General features: G+C 37.1%; 2 protein-coding genes across 2 annotated transcripts; both read left to right on the top strand.

Moving 5' to 3' along the window:
• The first annotated feature begins 1,749 nt into the window (after positions 1-1,749).
• Positions 1,750-3,507, top strand: LOC107760967 (uncharacterized). The gene has a single exon (XM_016579119.2). The coding sequence runs from the start codon at positions 1,891-1,893 to the stop codon at positions 3,316-3,318; it is 1,428 nt and encodes a 475-aa protein (XP_016434605.1). The 5' UTR covers positions 1,750-1,890; the 3' UTR covers positions 3,319-3,507.
• Positions 3,508-6,933: 3,426 nt separating this feature from the next.
• Positions 6,934-7,824, top strand: LOC107760968 (uncharacterized). The gene has a single exon (XM_016579120.2). It carries the CDS (start codon positions 6,934-6,936, stop codon positions 7,822-7,824), a length of 891 nt encoding a protein of 296 aa, XP_016434606.1.
• Positions 7,825-13,520: the final 5,696 nt, after the last annotated feature.

Below are 13,520 nucleotides of genomic sequence, written 5' to 3'. Positions count from 1 at the left end.
CCAAGCTCTGTCGTCTTTGTTCAAGAACAAACCCTAATTTCCGGCGAATCCGTCGTAGCAACGTTTGAAGGTACAACACGCGACACCTTTAAGATTTGAAGGTACAACACGCGACACCTTTTTTCATTACCTGCTACCCAACAGATTCAATCTCGGTCGTCCGCTGTTCCATCGCCGCTGCTCCATCGGTCGTTGTATCCAAGGCTTTATATTTTGTCGGTGGTCAGATTGAATTAATTCTCTTTCTTCTCTTTGCTATCTAAGGTTCTTCATAGTTCTCTGTTTCTCTATTTCTATCCAAGGCTTTATATTTTGTCGGTGCTCAGATTGAATTAATTCTCTTTCTTCTCTTTGCTATCTAAGGTGCTTCATAGTTCATGACATCGGTTGTTTCTTTGTTTGGTTAGGGATTTGATTTGCTTTTAAATCGCAATTCAATATTCGGTGCAAGAATTGATCGGAATGAAAAGAAAATAGTGTGGGTGAGAGAATTTTGAGATTGAGCATCATATTTTCAGGGAATGGGGGAAGAGAATGGGATGTATCAAAGTAGAGAGAGAAAGAAATAGTATGACTGAATAGCGTATTTAGTGGCTTAGGGTTAAGAGGTAACCAAAATTAAATATTTTGCTATAAACCTTAAAAGGTATCTATAGAATATAATTTTTTTAAATAGTATTTATTTAAAATAGATAAGGTGGTAGCCTTTGCTATAGGAGGTAAAAATTCCAAAAATAAATAGGGGCATTTGCATCTATACCCGCTTTTTGTGTCACATTTTAACTTGTGCCCGCTTTGCAAAAAAAATTGCAAACGTACCCGCTTTTTCGCATAACTTCAACACACGGGGCTGAAGTAGCAAAGACAATCACGCAAAACTTCAGCAATCTAGTAGTCGGGCCTGAAGTTCAGCTCTAAAGCTGAAGTTTTTGTTTTGTAACTGGCGAACTTTACCTCTAGAGCTAAAATTTTTGTGTTGTAACTGGGACTTCAGCTCTAGAGTTGAAGCTTTTGTGTTGTAACTGGGAAACTTCAGTTGTAGAGCTGAAGTTTTTGTCTTTGTAACTTGGGAATCCCAATTCAATCCATTTATTGGAATTTGGAGTTATCGAAAACTTCGAAATGGACAAAAAGAAGAGAACTTTTGCACCTGCACTGAAAATGGTAGTCCATATGAAAATTCTGTGATAGCTAAAAAGAATTTTACAAAATCCCACAAAAGAAAGAAAGAAAAACTAGTACTACCAGTTACTTTGACAATTCTAGAACATGGATAAGGAGTTCCAAACCTTTTACAACGTTCACTTCTTCATGACGGAGTTGTGTTTCCAGACAATGAGGAAACTGGTTTTTAATGTTGTAATAATCCAAATGGAAGTCCTCAGTATATTTGCTTTAGCTTTATTAATCAAAGAAAGCAATGTTGAAGTCATCGTTGTAGAAGAAGAAAAAAGAAAATGAAGGAGGAGAAGGAGGAGGAGAAAGAGAGCTGAAGTTGTTTAAAAAGTGGGTACAAGTTAAAAAATTTTAAAAAAATGGATATAGGTTAAATGAGGGCGACGAAATAGGACGTCCCGTGCAATTTTTACAAATAAATAGTGGCATCAAAGTATGCTATTTGCGCAAATCTCCCATGTCCAGGAGGCCCTTTTGCAGGCTTCTTAGTCGAAATGGGCTGTTTGCAGTCCAAAGGGCCTTTTCTAATCTCTGGGCTTCTTTTGTCTCCCAAGAAAGACACCCAAATCTGTACTGCGTGAGTGCGTAGTTCTCTCCCTTGGCATACATACTGTACCGACAGAAGCTCAAAATGCTAAACCCTTGCAGAACCCTAATCTAGTCCTTTACCAGAAGGAAAAAACTGAAAGAATCTGAACAACAAGCTCAGAGAAGATGGGGAAACTACCACCTTCCTTAAGGTCAGCTAACTTTGCTGTAAACACTCTCATTAAAACTCCATCTTCTTCTGTTCCTCACCAAAAAATCCCATCTCCATCCCAACCCCCTACCTCAAAACCCCATTATTTCCCCAAAAAATCACATTCACCCAAGAAAAAACCCACATCAATTACTCAACAACCCCAGCTTCCATCTATTGTAGCCTTTGATTCAACAACTCTTTCTGATGCTAAAACCCTTTTCAATTCCCTCATTTCCAATCCCCAAAATGTACCTTCAGACACTAAGTTTTATAATTCAATACTCCAATCATTTTCCTCCAATTCTACTCTCCAAGATTCAATCTTTTTCCTCAATCACATGATCAAGACTCACCCACCCTTTTCTCCAGACAGATATACATACCATGTTCTCCTCATCCAATCTTGCAAGTCAGTTGACAATTCTTTATCCCCTGTTCATCAGGTTCTCAATCTCATGACTTCCAATGGTTTCCCACCAAATAAGGTCTCCACAGACATTGCTGTGAGGACCCTTTGCTCTTCGAACCGTGAAGAGCAAGCCATTGAGCTGGTGAAAGAACTTTCCTCTAAAGACTCTCCACCTGATACCTATACTTACAATTTTATTGTCAGGCACCTATGCAAGAACAGGTCTTTGAGTAATATGAATAGCTTTATTAAAGAAATGAGGGAGGGTTTTGATATAAAGCCTGATCTTGTTACTTATACTATTATGATCGATAATGTATGTAACAGTAAGAATCTCAGGGAGGCGACTCGATTGTTGGGGGTGTTGAGTGAGGAAGGATATAAGCCTGATTGCTATGTTTTTAATACAATCATGAAGGGTTATTGTATGTTAAGTCAAGGGGGTGAAGTGTTAAGTGTATACAAGAAAATGCAGGAGGAAGGAGTGAAGCCTGACCTTGTGACATATAATACATTGATCTATGGATTGTCGAAGTCGGGAAGGGTGAAAGATGCTAAGAAGTTTTTGAGTGTTATGATGGAGGAGGGCCATATTCCGGATGCAGTAACGTATACTTCGTTAATGAATGGGATGTGTAGGGAAGGAGATCCATTAGGAGCGCTGGCTTTGTTGGAGAGAATGGAAGCACGGGGCTGTGCTCCTAATTCGTGTACATATAATACGTTGCTTCATGGGTTATGTAAGGCAAGGTTGTTGGATAAGGGGATGGAACTGTATGATGTTATGAAGAAGAATGGTATGAAGCTTGAGACAGGGTCATATGGGACGTTTCTCAGAGCGCTCTGTAGGAATGGCAGAGTAGCAGAAGCTTATGAAGTTTTTGATTATGCAGTAGAGAGCAAGAGTTTGACAGATGTTGCTGCTTATACTACGTTGGAGAGCACGTTGAAGTGGCTTAAGAAAGCTAGAGAACAGGGACTTGTCATTTGACCCCCATTGCTGGTATCCTGATTCATATGAAGTGTTTTACTTATTCATGGGCATTTTTGTTCTTTCTTAGAGAATTTACGTGTTGTCATTTGATCCCTTTTATGTACTTTTTTCATATTAAGAAATACACAGGAGAGCGTTTGAATTAATTGTACATATGGCACCAATAAAAAAAATTAGTTGTTCATATGGCTGGAGTTATGTGTTGGAACTAATTTTACATATCACTAGGATTTATCAAGCTGGGAGAGTGATGGAACATTTACTATTTTCCAAATTATTTAGAAAATTTACACTAAATTTCTCTTTGTATACAGTATACTGCTGAGCTGAAACCCATATTGTCATCAGTTTGTAAAATCTAAGGCCATCTTAGCATCTAGAAATGTTTGGTGCTTTATCCTTGCAGCTACGAAGATGAAAAAGGCAAACTTCAACATGATGTTGTTTTCTGTTTGTGTGGGAAAGAAATAGAGGCCAATATAAACACATGTAGTTGTGTACCCAAGACTGTTATGTTCCTAGGGATCTGGCTCTTGACATATGTCATTAGTAGTTTGGGTCCTGAAATTTCTCAAACACTGAAGTAAAAGTCTTTTTGGCCTTTTTATACCTTTTTTAACATGATTTTCCTATCCTTTTGCCTCTTCATAGTTTTCGTGTTTACCTGAATTGTGCTAGTTTTTAACCAGCAAAAGTTTATTCTTTTGAAACACTCTGTATCTTTACTCTTTCATGTCAGCCATGCTGGTTTAATAATCATTTGAATTATGTGAACAGTGGCTCTCTGTGTCAATTAGTTTTGGCCTGGCATAAACGCAGAGCGATTGATTGAATGAATGACTTCTCAGCCGTTAAAGCTTAGATTATCTGCCAGCATTCTGTTCTCCCTGTGTTTTTCGGAAGCATTTCATAGCTTTTACTTACACCTTAGCCACTTGTGCACTTGTTTAGATTTTAGAAGCATATGAACGGAAGTTGGGTATACACTATAGGCATTCAAGAGATGTGCTTTCAAATGTAAGCTGGTTCCTTCATAGTCTAATGAGGTTAATAGCTGGGTTAGTAAGGAGCTGATTAATTATGGAAAGAGTTAGAGTTGCTGGAAGTGATCCCAAGATGTTGAACCAACATTTTAAGGCACAAGGCCTCAGCTTATCTGACTTGAAACTTAATTAACTTTTTCAATATTGACTTTGCTAATTGTGTCGAAATCTGAGTACACCTAGCACACTAAATTCAGAAACCATCTTGTTTTTGAATATGTGCTATCAGAGATTGAAACCACAAACAACCTTTATCCTGAGAAGGATCCTGATATGAAGCTGATTGAATAGATCGACAGACCATCATCAGTTTCTGTATGCTCCGTGTCATTTCTGAAATGAAGCAGGGGAGTCGATTTTAGCTCTGTTAAATTGTCCAATTTGGATCTCTGTTGCTTAGGATAATTGTGGATGTTGCTTGCAAAATTGCATTGTTGTAGCTCTTTGTGTCTGAAATTTCCTGCTTCTCCCTGTCTTATATATTACTTGGGTGAGACAAGATATCGTATCTGCGAGTTGCTTGTTTCAATTGAATGTTCACAGTATGTAGCCATATGGATCAGAAGGTAAGTAGATTTGAAGGGATGACATACAAATGGAAACCCTCAGCATTTTCCCTAGGAGCAAACTAAAACATGATTGAGCTTGCTCCTATAGCACATTTACTATATCCTTCTCAGTTTACCAGGCACAAGCTTAGCAATTTCAGAGCCATTTTACTTGCAATATTATTTTGTACAAGTTTCTTGGAAACCAAAATGATTTGGCTGATTAAACTAAGTTTTGACATGATATTTTATGTCTAAACTTAACTTCTGACTATTACCTTAAGTAACATATAAGTCAAATTAATAGAACGGGCCGGCCAACAAAAATGGTCTCAACTAAGTTTACATCAATTTTAAAGTAGATGCAAACGGTTTTTGATCATTTTATTGACGAGATTTTCAATGAAAGTTGAATTATGTCCGTAAAATGACAAAAATGGCCCACATTTTGTAAATCGATTAGATTGAGCCGGGTTACAGAATAGGCTACATTATCCTGTATTGCTCCATTTCATGAATTTCCGATTGAGATTTCCACTTTAGTGGGAGAGTGCTTATGACTCTCAGTCACATGTTAATGTCTCTTGCCTTGATAGAAATTGCGAACAAGAAATCTGCTTGATTGTCTCTTGGTTTCCTTTGCAGAATTCTGTAGAAATTCAAAACTGCAGTATGTACATTCATGGATAAGGTTCTATTCTCTGTATTTTCTGACACTGTTATCACATGTTTTGTTAATTATCCTAGGTTTCAGTGTACCTCTGTGCCAATGGGGTGTCTTGGTCCCTCTCATCTTATTTCTTACTAGACGCAAATTTAAGAACAGTTAAGCAAATTCAAGTATTTAACTAAAGATATTACTCTCAGCTCGAATCACCGATATGCATGCAAAAGAAATTTAAATATATAAATATATATTACTATCTGGTGTTGCTTCTGTTTCGGTTTTGTTACTGCTTTTTTCATGATTTTTTCATCACTATATTTCTTTTGCTTTATTGTTGCGAGTTTGCTGACCTAAGTCGGGGTCTATCGAAAACACCTTCTCTATTTGCAAATTGGATTTTTTATTTTTTATTTTTGTTGTTGTTGTTTATATATTGGATCTCATTCATTCTAATTCATTCACTAACTCTAAATTTAGAAGTAACACTAATTTGATGTACTCTAGTGAGGTAAAGCTGAATTAATGGCAAATTAATTCACTCACAGAAGCATGAATTAAAAAACAAATGTTTAATCTTTCTCTGTTGCATTTGTTACCCAACAAGTCGCTGCCCTCCTCCATACCAAATCTTTATTTATTCATGTGCTCCATAATCTTTTTAAACCTAGCTCAATTTTCAAGATACGATAATTACGTACATACAACCTAAAGTTATTCTTTGTCTACCCAAAACACAACCGATTACCCATTCAAAATATATAGAGTAATTCTTGTAATCAAAATGTTTTCCAGCTAATTAAATGATTCTTGTTCACCTAAAACCCTACGTCTAGCTCTTTCTCAATTCAACCCTAGGCTGTTTAACCAATCCAAATTTGTTAGAAATTAAGAAACGACAATGGGTTCAATGCATTTTCCTGATTCTCTATGGATTAATAATGTCTAGAAACATCAACCTTTCCCTATGTATGTTAAAAAAGGCTTATTTCAAAGATACGATTAAAATCCAAAAGAAGGGAATCTTGCAGAAAATTGTTGTGAGGAACCAAGGCATATGCAGCTCTAGCGCACTCTGTAGTCAATGATTGAATTCAGAATTCGTTCAATTTAGTAATGAATGCGAAAACGTTGCTAATTCTGAGGCCATAAGATGCAGGATATAAAATTGTAAAATAATTGCATATTGTTGGTAAATGATGTAACAAGATTACTAAAAAAATATTTGATTGCCTACGTTGTTGTCACATGCAAATTAATTATACAAAAAGGTCATGTCCCTATAAGTACATTCTTGAATCATTGTTACATCCAAGCTTCACCTCAAAAATCAACTAAACCTTTCTTCAAAAAACCAATGGCTAAGTCTAAAAATTTACCTTGTCCTGTTAGGTCCATTAGCTTGCCTTCCAGGTTAAATCCTAATGGACTAAAAATTGAAGCTGAATTAGACAAGCTGAAAAACCTCGAAACGTCGTCCCATAGTGCAGAGACAATTCAGGCTGGAGTTCTTGGGCTTGTACAATTATACAATTGTGTGCAGGAACTAATTCAGTGTTCAAACACACAAAAAGCTCTTGCCCAACATCAAAATGGGGCCATAGTAGAAGAGGCACTAGAGGGATCTCTTGAGTTACTTGAGTCATGTGACACTATTAGAAACTTATTTTGTATGATTAAGGAACAAATGCAACATCTTCAGTCAGCTTTACGACGAAAAGGTGCAGATTCAAGCATTGAGAAGGATATTAGCAATTATCTTAACTTCAGGAAGAACATGAAGAAGGAGATAGTAAAGAACTTGAGGAGATTGAAGCAAATGGAAAACAGAGTTGGATCTTCTGTTTTCTGGGACATTGAACAACACTTATCGATGGTAATTCGAGTGCTAAGAGAAGTAACAGTTGTTACTACATCTGTGTTTAAGGCCCTGTTGGTATTTTTGTCATACCAAGATACAAAAATAAAGCCTAGAGGGTGGTTAATGATTTCAAAGTTGATGATCACCAAATCATCAGCTTCTTCTCAAGGTGGCCAAATTTTCAGTGACATGGGCAGTGTTGATATAGCTCTTGACTCTCTTCGCCAACATATTAAGAACAATGAAACCAAGGTTGATGGCAACGTTGCACGAAGGAGATTACAGACGCTTGATATGAGCATCGAGGGATTTGAGGCTGGATTACAAAGCTTGTACAAGAAATTGATCCAAAGTAGAGTTTCGTTTCTTAATGTTCTGGCACTTTAATTATAACACAATCTTGTAAATATACAAGGATTTGGCTATATATAGGTCAAACACCAAAATTTTGTTATAGTGAAGAAGTATAGTTGACACGATGAAGTTATATTAATTAAATCTTAGCTTAAATTTTTGCACCATTCTTGTTAATCATTGTAGTCCAACAGAATTTAATGTTTGGCAGCACTGATCTATGAATATAATGGACTTAGTGTACGTGTTTTCCAACAGATGCAATTGTGAGATCCTTCCATTTTAATTTCCTCTTTGATCTTTACTTTGAGATCTGACTAGTAGTAGTACGGACGTCTTTTTGAATATCATGTCTGAAATAATTAGTGTAGTACTAAAAACATAAAAAATGAGATTAATATCACTCTTTTTTATTTAGCTGTACGTATGATTAGAAATTGATAACAATGTTCTTAAAAAACAAAGTTAGTGCTCATGATTGTATTGGGAAAAAACTGAGTCAGAATATTGAAGATGACGTGTCATGACACGTGGACTGGTCAAAAGGTCAAAACGCAATAAATAGCCAAGAGGCACGGGCGAGGGGAAAAAGAAAGCAACATAGGTGTGGACCGTTACTAAAATAGGTACGAGTCTCGTACCTATTCGAGTCGTTTAAAGATCAAAGATCAGAAGAAGTTGAAAACACGAATCTGATGACGTAAAAGAGTCTAAATACAGCATTAAATGTCAAATACGTTAGAGAATCTGAATTAAATAGAAATGATTGTGTAACATTTCTTTTAAATATCATTTATTGCTCATAATTGCCTCATTAAGACAAAGACATTATATCTTCTCCTAGAATCAACTATAAAAGGGGAAAGACTCAACATCTGTAAGGACACGAAATACTATTGAGATCTTACTGAAATATAAAACTATTTACTGCTTTATCATCATTCTCAAAAATATTTAATTTTCGTCTCCTGATTATCAGTAACCCGAATTTCTTTATAGCTTTGACCAAAGACTCAGATTTTTGGTTAAACAAATTGGTTCCGTCGTCGGGACTCTGATAATCTTTTCTTTTAAGCTACATCTTGTTCATTGTTATCACCATGTCAAACAACAACACCAACAATAACAATGTAAACACTTTGGGAAACCCTGAAAATCAAATCCATCAAAATCAAGGAGATTTACATAAGATTGAAGTGGTTCCCTCCCCTCAAAATTCACCACGTCAATCTCGTGAAGGCACTCCTGAATCTCGTGCTGATCAACAAGAACTATCTGAACACTTTGAAGGTGGTACAAATGAAACTTTACAAAAGCTAATTGATGCACAGGTCGGCAAAGCTCTTCAGGCTCTAGTTAGTCGATTGCCTGCTGCACCACCCACACCAACTCCTAATAATAATACATTAGAGAATCCCCGTTCTGGTCTTGTTAATTCTGGAAATGGAAGAACCACCAGTGAACCACAGGAAGGGGGACCAGGTAATTCAAATAATTCATATTTGCAAAATTTAGTACTAACCTTGCAGAAACAGATTAAGGAACAAAATGAACGTATTGAGCAAATCTCTGGAGTTCCGCCTGTAATAAAAGGAGCTGACATGGACAAATACTCACAACAACCTTGGAAGCCAAGTGTTGCTCCCCTTCCAATTCTGAAAAAGTTCAAAATGCCTGACATCTCGAAATATGATTGTACTACAGACCCACGTGACCACGTGACCACGTGCTGCATTTACAACAGGCGTAAAAGGCAACGACTTGACCAAACAAGAAATTGAATCAGTACTGGTCAAGAAATTTGGAGAAACACTCACCAAGGGTGCATTAACCTGGTATTCTCTTTTATCTTAAAATTCTATAAATTCTTTTGCTGAGCTTGCAGATTCTTTTATTAAAGCACATTCGGGAGCACAAAAGGTTGAGAAAAGAATGGAAGATATTTTCAAAATCAAACAAGGAGATTCAGAGTTGCTCAGAGACTTTGTTGATAGATTCCAGCGTGAAAGAATGACTCTACCCCGTGTGCCTGACAACTGGACTGCAATAGCTTTTGCAAGTAATTTAAATGACAAAAGTTCTGAAGCCACGAGAAGACTCAAAGAAAGCCTTCGAGAATTCCCTGCAATCACGTGGAATGATGTTTACAACAGGTATAGTACGAAGCTGCAAATTGAAGAAGATACCGTACCTAAGTTTCATCATGAAGAAAGGGGTGGTTCCAGAAGATCAGAAACCGAAAAAAGATCAGGTAAAAACAGGTACGATCCATATATGGGACCTGTAGGAAAAGACCCACGGTCAAAACAAGATAGCCAGCAATATGATAAAAAATCGAGGAATAGGAACTCTGGTTCTTCATCGAAATTCAGAAATGATCGGAACAAACAAGAGTCACGAGATGATGACAGAAGTTTAAAGGCACGGTTCGGCGGATATAACTTTAATGTCACTACCTCTGAGCTCGTGGATGTTTTGAGAAGTATGAGAGATAAGGTGCGGTGGCCAAAAGAGATGCGGTCAAATCCAAATAGACGCAATCCAGATCATTGGTGCGAATTCCACAATGATCACGGGCACAAAACTTCAGAATGTAGATTCTTGCAGAGTGAAGTGGACCATCTATTGAAGCAAGGGTACCTCACTGAGTTATTTAGTGAAAAAGGTAAACAAGCCTATATGAAAAATAGGCAAGAGCCACCAAAGCCTCCTTCACCCAAGAGAACAGTGAATGTGATAAGTGGGGGAGAAGATATTCACGGCATAACCTACACAGCCTCCAACAAGGTTTCTAAAGTAACAATTACACACGGGAAACGGGTAAGGCAGGTTTTAGAAAATGAAAGTATTTCATTCGATGATGTAGATACCGAAGGAGTGATAACTCTACATAATGACGCACTGGTAATATCTTTACTTGTACATGATACTAATGTAAAACGAGTTTTGATTGATCTAGGGAGTTCCGTAAATATTATACTACTAAGGGTATTGCGTGAAATGCAAGCTGAAGATAAAATGATACCCAAGACGCATACCTTGTCAGGCTTCGACAATTCACGTGTGGTAACAAAAGGAGAGGTAATTCTAACAACCTTTGCTGCAGGTGTTGTTAAAGAAACTAAATTTCAGGTGGTAGATATGGAAATGGCTTACAATATGATCATGGGGAGACCGTGGATACATGATATGGATGTTGTCCCATCAACTCTACATCAAGTTATTAAATTCCCATCACCATGGGGAATTTGCCAAATTCGTGGGGATCAGCAGACAGCTAGGAGTATCAACGCTGTAACAGGTACGAGCACTGTAAATAAAAAAAATAGCAATTACAGGAAACAGTTGAAGGATTCAAGGATCAAACCTCAGTTGAACAAGAAAAGACGGATTTAGACTCGAGACCTGATACAATTCAAGAACCTGAAGAGAATGAAAATATCAAAACAACAATTGAAGAACTCGAAGGTGTGATATTATTCGAACAGTGGCCTGAACGGAAGGTTTACATTGGAGCCAATTTAAGCTCAGATATGCGAGGTATGTTGATTAAATTTTTAAAAGCTAACGTGGACTGTTTTGCTTGGTCCCATGCTGACATGACAGGGATACCACCGGATGTGATGACTCACAAATTAAATGAAGATCCATCCTTTACACCAATAAAGCAAAAGAAAAGAAAGCAAGGGGCTTTTAAAAACCAGGTGATTCAAGATGAGGTCCAAAAGCTATTAAAAATTGGGTCAATCCGCGAGGTAAAGTACCCCAATTGGTTAGCCAATACAGTTGTTGTACCTAAGAAAAATGGTAAGTGGCGAGTTTGTGTAGATTATACAGATCTTAATAAAGCTTGTCCAAAAGATTCTTTTCCTTTACCACATATAGATCAGTTAATTGATGCAACTGCAGGACATGAACTTCTAAGTTTTTTAGATGCATATTCAGGGTACAACCAAATTAAAATGGACCCTAGTGATGAAGAAAAAACTTCTTTCATTACAGACAGGGGTACTTACTATTATAAAGTAATGCCCTTTGGTCTCAAAAATGCTGGGGCAACCTATCAAAGGTTGGTCACCAAAATGTTCCAAGAATATTTAGGAAAGACAATGGAGGTATATATAGACGATATGCTCGTCAAAACCCATCAGTCTCATGATCATATTTCTCATTTATCTGTTACATTTGAAATTTTGCGAAAATTTAATATGAAACTCAACCCAGAAAAATGTGCATTTGGAGTTGCATCAGGTAAGTTTTTGGGTTTTCTTGTTTCTAACCGTGGTATTGAGGTAAATCCTTCTCAGATCAAAGCAATAGAAGAAATTCCTGATATCCTTACTAATAAAAAGGAAGTTCAAAGATTAACGGGAAGAATTGCAGCTTTGGGGAGATTTATTTCCAAATCCTCAGAAAAGTGTTTTAAATTTTTTTCTGCACTCAAAAAGCAAGATCATTTTGAATGGAATGAAGATTGTCAACAAGCACTTAGAAATTTGAAAGTTTATTTGTCAAAACCACCGTTATTGGCAAAACCAAAGGTGGGAGAAAAGCTTCTCATCTATCTGGCTGTATCTGAAGTTGCGGTAAGTGCTGTTTTAGTCCGTGAGGACCAAGGTAAACAATCTCCTATTTATTATGTAAGTAAGTCCTTATTAGATGCTGAGACACGATACCCACAACTAGAAAAGTTAGCATTAGCTTTGATCATGGCATCTAGAAAATTAAGACCTTATTTTCAATGTCATCCCATTATTGTAGTTACTGCTTTTCCGCTTCGAAATATTTTGCATAAACACGAACTGTCAGGAAGATTAGCAAAATGGGCTATAGAACTAAGTGAATACGAAATCATTTATCAACCCAGGACCGCTATAAAATCTCAAGTACTAGCTGATTTCGTGGCTGATTTCGTGGCTGATTTTATTCACTGATGGTTCATCTAATATAAAAGGAGCAGGTCTGGGTATAGTTCTCATACCACCTACGGGTGAAATTATTAGGCAAGCTATAAAATGTCATTCTATAACTAACAATGAAGCAGAGTACGAAGCTGTAATTGCAGGTTTGGAATTGGCAAGAGAACTCGGCATAACACAAATTATAATCAAGAGTGATTCTCAACTCGTGGTCAATCAAATGTTGGGGACTTATACAGCCAGGGAAACTCGAATGCAAGAATATCTCGAAAAGGTACGGGAACTAATTAAGCAATTCCAAACTTGGAAGGTAATGCAGATCCTAAGAGATGAGAATGTGGAAGCAGATGCTTTAGCTAATCTCGCATCTGCAGCTGACGTAGCAAACGACGCAAATGCTTCAGTCATACATTTATTTCATTCCGTTCTCGAACCTGATAAGAATGAGGTAAATTTTAATCATCTAACATGGGATTGGAGAAACGAAATTATTGCTTTGTTACAGCACGGAACCGTGCCTATTGACAAAGGGAAGGCTCACGCGCTTCGCAAAAAAGCCGCTCGATATTGTTTTTATCAAGGAAATCTTTATCGAAAGATGTTCGGTGGACCACTAGCACGGTGTCTCGGATCCTCTCAAACAGAATATGTGATGAGGGAAGTGCACGAAGGACATTGTGGAAATCACGCAGGGGGAAGGTCGCTGGTAAGAACATTAATTCGAGCAGGATATTATTGGCCTAAGATGGAAGAAGAGGCAAACAGTTTCGTGTCCAAATGTGATAAATGTCAAAGATACGGCAATAATAT

The sequence above is a fragment of the Nicotiana tabacum genome, chromosome 3 (assembly GCF_000715075.1).
Source record: "Nicotiana tabacum cultivar K326 chromosome 3, ASM71507v2, whole genome shotgun sequence".
Classification (NCBI taxonomy): Eukaryota; Viridiplantae; Streptophyta; class Magnoliopsida; order Solanales; family Solanaceae; genus Nicotiana; species Nicotiana tabacum.
Note: the sequence above shows the minus strand (reverse complement) of the source record. Positions and strands in the feature narration are given on the sequence as shown.

Bases quoted from the DNA above. Each gene is read 5' to 3' on its own strand.
- LOC107760967 (XM_016579119.2), top strand. From the start codon at position 1,891: ATGGGGAAACTACCACCTTCCTTAAGGTCAGCTAACTTTGCTGTAAAC.
- LOC107760968 (XM_016579120.2), top strand. From the start codon at position 6,934: ATGGCTAAGTCTAAAAATTTACCTTGTCCTGTTAGGTCCATTAGCTTG.